The sequence below is a fragment of the Glycine soja genome, chromosome 17, assembly GCF_004193775.1.
Source record: "Glycine soja cultivar W05 chromosome 17, ASM419377v2, whole genome shotgun sequence".
Lineage (NCBI taxonomy): Eukaryota > Viridiplantae > Streptophyta > Magnoliopsida > Fabales > Fabaceae > Glycine > Glycine soja.
The window spans coordinates 11,972,270-11,979,278 of record NC_041018.1 but is presented as its reverse complement, the minus strand read 5'-3'; the positions used below and the strand labels follow the sequence as shown (position 1 = coordinate 11,979,278).

General features: G+C 28.6%; 1 protein-coding gene across 1 annotated transcript; it reads left to right on the top strand.

The window, feature by feature from the left end:
* Window positions 1-1,691: 1,691 nt before the first annotated feature.
* LOC114393574 (WAT1-related protein At3g30340-like) lies at window positions 1,692-5,143 on the top strand. Its single transcript, XM_028354924.1, has 6 exons — window positions 1,692-1,873; window positions 2,526-2,548; window positions 3,107-3,251; window positions 3,859-4,262; window positions 4,456-4,603; window positions 4,883-5,143. The coding sequence occupies exons 1-6, from the start codon at window positions 1,692-1,694 to the stop codon at window positions 5,085-5,087; spliced, it is 1,107 nt and encodes a 368-aa protein (XP_028210725.1). The 3' UTR covers window positions 5,088-5,143.
* The last annotated feature ends 1,866 nt before the right edge of the window (window positions 5,144-7,009 follow it).

The window sequence follows — 7,009 nt, the reverse complement described above, 5'->3', positions numbered from 1 at the left end:
TACTTTTTTAATATATATATATATTATTTTGTTTTACATACAAATCTAAAGGCAGATTAGATCATGTTTTAAAATGAATAAACTTATGGCACTAAAAACCAAATTTTAAAAATATATATAAGGACCAAAATCATAATTATAAAGATTCGAATAACAAAAAAATATATTAGAATCAAATACATATATGTATAGTTTCATTACATCAATCCAAATATAATATTTTCTTTAATGATTAATTATCTTCACTATGTATCTTTTCATCAAAGCTTCACTATACTAGAATTTATGTAATTTAATTGGTGTCAAATCACATTCTAACTAAATCATCTAGAGTCCTACACAATTTTTTTATAATTGATAGATTATGTTCAATTCAACTATGGAATGATACTAGCCTCATGGAGCTACAACCAAAATCTTGCCTGAACAGCTAACAGACCGAACAGAGTAATCATTTCCCGACAAAGCAAGAAATTTAGATGTTATCATAATATTTTAAGTTTTACAACTAATAAATAAGAAAGGTGGAGAACTTTATCATGAATATAAAAGTTTCATTGTGATGATCAAGAAAAAAAGTGACTATCATGCCTTAGCTATCAACAAAACAAGTATGGCACATCATTTTAAATCAATCTCAACAATCTAATTTAGAGGTAATAGTTTTATAAAAGAACACTATATGATGGTGATATACTGGTGCACCACCTATTATATAGTTGATGGTTGACCCTAGAATTCACTATAGAAGGAAAACAAAAGAATTGTCCCACCATGCACTTAAAAACAAAGACAATACTAAAAAGAACACCACAAGTTTTGTGCATTTTTAGCTATACACATATTAGATTTGATGCCGACTTAGCATAAATAACCACAATCACCAATTTATTGAGTTATTAGTTGTTTGAGTAATTAATTGTTCCTAAAAAAAATATTTTGTCAAGAGTTTACTTGTTTTAATTTTCCTATAATGAAACACTTTATGACACTTACCACAATTAGAATCCCGTCATCAGCTCTTAAAGGTCTGTGTAACCAGAGACAAAAATAAAAACCAACAAAGCATTAAATTGGAAGAGAGCAAATTCATACTCATAGCTTGAAAATGTAAGGGATGATTGTTTAAAGGACTCATTTATTTCTTTTGATAATTCAATGTCTTGAATTAGAAAAAAAGTATAGTTATAAAAAAAACAATGGATAAATAACAGCTATAATAATGCATGAAGTTTGTCAGATCATCATTATTCATATAATCCTAATTATTATAACTAGGAAAACTAAATGATTATAATAAAAAAAATTAATTCTAATAAAAAATAATTTTATCAACCCTCCAAACACTCAGAGATACTCCATAGTCCAAAAGACAAGAGACTGTTGGTGAGGGGCATTGTTAGACCATTCATAATACAGTACGTACCAACAATGAGTAGACGTGAGTGGTCAGGCTTTAGAGATCCGATTAATAGTTACAATTAAAACGTATGTTCCCAATAGTAAATTCCCACCAAAGAAATAAAAATGAAAACAATTTTTGGAATGGAATATATCGTGACTTTTAATTTGTTCCTCTCTTCTTGGGAGCTAATTCCTCTATATGTAGTGAAGAATATATCATGCATCATATGGCATTCTTCCACGGCTAAACAAACAATAAACTATAATTAAGAGAGAAAAAAATAACCATGACGTTGTTGAAGTTCCATGAAGTGTGGAAGCCAGTTTTGGTGATGATTATAGTTAATTTAGCTCTGGCTTTGGTCAATATATTTCTGAAGAAGATTGTTAATGAAGGAGTGGACTACTTAACCATCCTAACATATCGACAAGCAATTTCAGCCATTTTCTTGACACCTATATATTGCTTGTTTCTATGAAAGGTACCATCTACTTCACTAAATTCTTCATTTAGTTATGTGCCTTTGGCTACAACGCTGATCATGTATAAATGGTCTCCTTTCTGATTCTGAATCAAAGTTACTTTAATTTCGTCCAATTCAAATTAACTTTTAATTTATGAGGAATTTTCACCTAAAATAAGTATTTGATTCCCAAAAAATCTTTATAAGTTTAACTATTGATGTTTATCAAGAATTTAAATGTAAAAACTACTGAAAAAAATTAAGATGTTGAAGTTATTTTAAGGTTTAATTATTCTACGGTTTTATACTTTTACTAGATTTCAATTAGGTAGTTGAACTTCTTTCATTTAATTGGGTTTTTGAACTTTTCTTTTTAACTAGATTTTTCTGTTTAATTGCCCTTATGAAAACCTAATTAAAACACCTAATTAAAAGTATAAACAATAGACTGATACTTTTGTAATGTGTTATAGTACAACTTAATCAATTATAATATATTTTTGTAGAATTTCAATCTCTATAAACCAATTCAACTTTCTCAGTTGTTTAACTTTACGGAAAACTTTTAATAAAAAATCAAGGATTCAATTAAGAAAAAACTAAAGAAATTAATTGAAAATCCATCCAATCCGAGAAATATTTTGAACACCTGTCGAGTATTTTCAGGAACTCAAAAGTGAGTAGATGATCAAGTTTAAAAATTAAAATGATAATAAATTATTAAATTCAAATCAAATTGAAAATTAACTTTTTATCACATAATAATTATGAAGATGACCAGTGACAATCACATGCATATTACATTATCATTCAAAGTGTCATGTAGGTAAAATTGTTTGAATTAATAGAAAAAAACTAACGATATAACTAATTTGTTACATTTTTTATAAATTTAAAAATAAAATTTTAGTTTTTTATCTTTTAAAAACCTAAATATTAATAGCCAACAAATTCAATGATGAAAAATGATATTTATTCTTTAGTATCTCTAGAATGTAGAAAAGATATTAGATGGTCATTTTGTGGGGTAGGTACTCTATAATCTATACATTTGCTAGCTTTAATTGAAAAGAAATATTAGTAAGAAGTTTCTTAATATTTTCTTTCTGATATTTTTTATTAGATAAAAGTTGTGTTAGTTTTATCAGATAAATACGTGAACTTTATTTTTATATAGTAATTTTTATTTTTAAATTAATGAAACTCACATGAATAAAGTATTTGACATCGTACTATAGCACCCTACTTGTTTTGTTTCATTTTCAGGGTAACACTCACTCAATCCCTGTACCTTATTGGACTAGAATATACATCTGCCACGTTCGCATGTGCATTCCTAAATATGGTGCCTGTATTCACCTTTATTATGGCGCTGCCACTGGGGTAAGTCAAACATAGATATTGCTTAATTACGAAATAAAATTACGTTAGGGTTAAGTTGATAATTTAAATTTTTTAGGTGTAATTAATGCAAAATTAGGTGATAATTTAAATTTAACATTCAGGACAATCAAATTATATAAATAAATAGAGTTGAATGAAAAGAAGAAAAAAAAACTTAAAATACTAACATCCAGTCCTTTAAGGCTTTTATTTTCTGTCCGTGTAAAACTTTAAAAAAAATTATATAGTCCATCGACATTAATGGACAATCCATTGACTTACGTCGTCATTAGCGAGTTTATGGGATAAACACATGTAATTTTTTTATAAATTATATTTTTATTCTCTCGTCAATTAGATAAGTTATGAATAAATAAGAATTTAAAAATACAACTTAAAAAAAAATACATGAATGTTATATCAAATTCTTTGATGACATAACATAACATGAACAAAAAAAAGAAAAAATCTTTTAAAAAACTAAAATGGAAAATAAGGTATTTTATACGGACAAATTAAAAAATTAAAAACCGAAAAATGTCTTGTGACAATCTTATGAAGCAAATTTTTTATATTACTTATATAGATTAAAACTTTAAATTGCTAGGATAGAGAAAGTGGACATGAAAAAGCTGAGTGCGAAGGCCAAGGTGTTGGGAACTTTTGTGTGTATTGGTGGAGCTTTGATGTTGATCCTTTATAAAGGAGTGCCCTTAATCAACCAACAACCAGAGCACATAGCAGACAAAGGCACAATAAGATCATCAGCCTCCAAGTTAAAGAAATGGATCATAGGTTCACTGCTTCTAACTGCAGGATGCTTCTTGTGGTCTTCACGGTTTCTTATACAAGCAAGCATTAGCAAAAAGTATCCATGTCAATACTCTAGCACTGCCATTTTGTCCTTTTTTGCTTCCATTCAATCAGCAATATTGACTTTGGTCATCGATAGAAGTAATGCCAAATGGATTCTCAAAGGAAAGTTAGAGATAATGACTGTTGTATATGCTGTAAGTATGATATAATATCCTTTATCACAAAATTTATCATTTAGAAATGTTTATGAAGTTTCTTTTCAAACTACCTATAGTTCAAATCTGAATATCAATTAGCATATTGTGCAAGATTAATTCAACAAGCCTGAATTAATTATCAATACAAAATTTTGCATTCAAATTTTGCTTTGTGTGTGTGTGGACATAAAGGCTGGTAGGGTCGGGCTTGTGCTATGTGGCAATGTCATGGTGTGTGAAACAAAGGGGTCCAGTTTTTACTTCAGCATTTACCCCTCTTCTACAGATGTTCGTTGCTGTGCTTGATTTCTCTATATTACATGAGGAAATTTATCTTGGAAATTTGATTTTAGTTATTTTAATTTGAGTTTAATGGTATATTGATAGTATAAAATAATTTTACATAACATTGTCATCTAATCACAGATCATTATTATCATTATTATGACTTTTAAGATAATTTTGTAAAAGTTAACAAATTTATCATAAATAGTGATTTTTGATTGAATGATGTAAGAGTGTTCTTCTATTTTACACTGTGAGTGTAAAACTATTTTGTTATTTTTTCCCCACCATTTTACACTGCATTGCCCCTAATGCATTCCTATCTGCAATAAACAGTGTTGCAGGATCAGTCTTGGTTATATCTGGCACGTATATTCTACTTTGGGTTAAAAGTAAAGAGGAAGACCAATGTGCCATGAAGGGTACTCAAGAAAGTCAAGAAGATGAATGTAAGAATAATTTGGAGGCCAGTCCAAATGTACCTTCTAAGCTAAGGCCTAATGAGGAACAAGGATTCTCTGAATTACAAGTGAAGTAGTTAGCTATTACTGTAACTAGAAATTGATAAAGCTTTAAGAATTTCATGCTTGAGAGGAGATTAACAAATTTAGCCTAAGGACTAATTTTTCAGTTACTCATGTCAAGCAGTACATGTCAATTTCTTAATTACAAAGTTTTTATCTACCTATATGTAATGTACTAGTTTTTTTTAAAAAAAATCATATGTAATGTACTAGTTGATTACTTGATATGCACGTGCAAAACGTGAGTTCCAAGTTCACAGGGAGAGATATTTTACCCTGTGAACAATATTACCCTAGGAATTACGAAATCCATTTGTTGTTAAGCAAATTAGAACCTCAATTTCTACTCTATAAGCAATTGTGGAAAACACCAAGCATTATAAATCTAAATGGTTATACAACTCTTCAAAACTATAGGGAGTATTTCCTCCTTTTCTAATTATAAGATTTTTTTTATAACTAATTCATGTTTCTCAAGAAAAATAATTAATCATATTAAATCTGTCAATGAGTTGTATTATCATTTCAAAATTATTCTTTTCTTATCTCTTTATTCACTTAATTATTTCTCATTGACATTTGAAGAGAGAATCATTAAATAAGGATATATAGAGAAAAAAATAATACATCTAGAAATTAAAAAAAGATTTTATAAAAAATAACAAACAAATTTCTAAAAAAAAAAAGTCTTGTAATTAGAGATAAATTAAGTGTATAAGCATAAATGGTCTGCTATGAGACACACAAGTGTAATTACTCAATCAATTACCCAATCACATGCCTAATACATGGTAGGAAAAAGAGAGATACACCATTTCTAATAAATGGATGGGATCATTAATATCCTCGAAGATGCTCCCATCTTTAGCCTTGTAATTTTGCTGCAACTGCTATCTAAGTACTAGTTTCCATCAATTTTATCACTAGAATCTTGGGTAGCATAGAAAAGGTGCTGCTCGTGATCATGTTCCTTAATGGCATTTGCTTGATGCATATTTTTGTTGTGGCATTTCTTCTCCACATGTCCAAATTTCTTGCAGTACTGACACTTTAGCTTTCCATAATGCCAACTGTCTTTCTTCATGTAACTTGTTTTCTTGCATGTGTCACATGAAAGATATTTGTCTTCATTGTTCTTAATGAAATTTCTAAAAATTTCTCCACTATTTTTCTTTCCTCCATATTCTTTATTTTGAGATCGTAATTTGAGCTTTGATTGAAAGACATTCATCATACATTCTCAATCTTTGCTCATATGCTGATCCTATTAATTCTATCACTGAAAAAGTGAACAAATCTTTGTTTTTCTTTATTGTAGTCACAATTACATCATACTTATAAATGATGAAAATTAGAATTTTTTAATAATTTTCTTGTCAAAAATATCATTCTCGTATGCTCTCATTCGAGCTACTATTTCTTTTATCCTAGAATAGTAGTAGTCTCAAACTCTTTCATTTTTATTAATTCAAACTCATGCCTTAGAGTTTGAAGTTTAACGTCACCTATCTTAGCACTTCCTTAGAAATTCTCTTCTAGAGTACTCCATGCATCATCTTTAGCGGTTGTAGCACCCATTATTGTTGGAAAAATACTATCATCTATGGCTTCTTATAAAATAAATAAAGCCTTTTGAGCCCTTTTGCTTATTTTTCTTCAACTCTTTTTCCTGGGCTGAACTAAGAGTTGAAGTGTCTATAGAAGCTTTGAATCCTTCTTTTTATAATATCCACAAATCTTCAGAGCAAAATAATGTCTTTATTTTTGGGCTCCAAAAATCATAATTTTGTCCTGTAAAAATAGCAATAGAAATAGATAAGGGTTGAACGGTATTAGCCATAGATTAAGAAAAAATATTCTAAAACGGTGTAGAATATAGTAGGGTTTCCTTTTAAAATAATTGGGTAAACCTACGTCAGTATATGACCAAACGTAG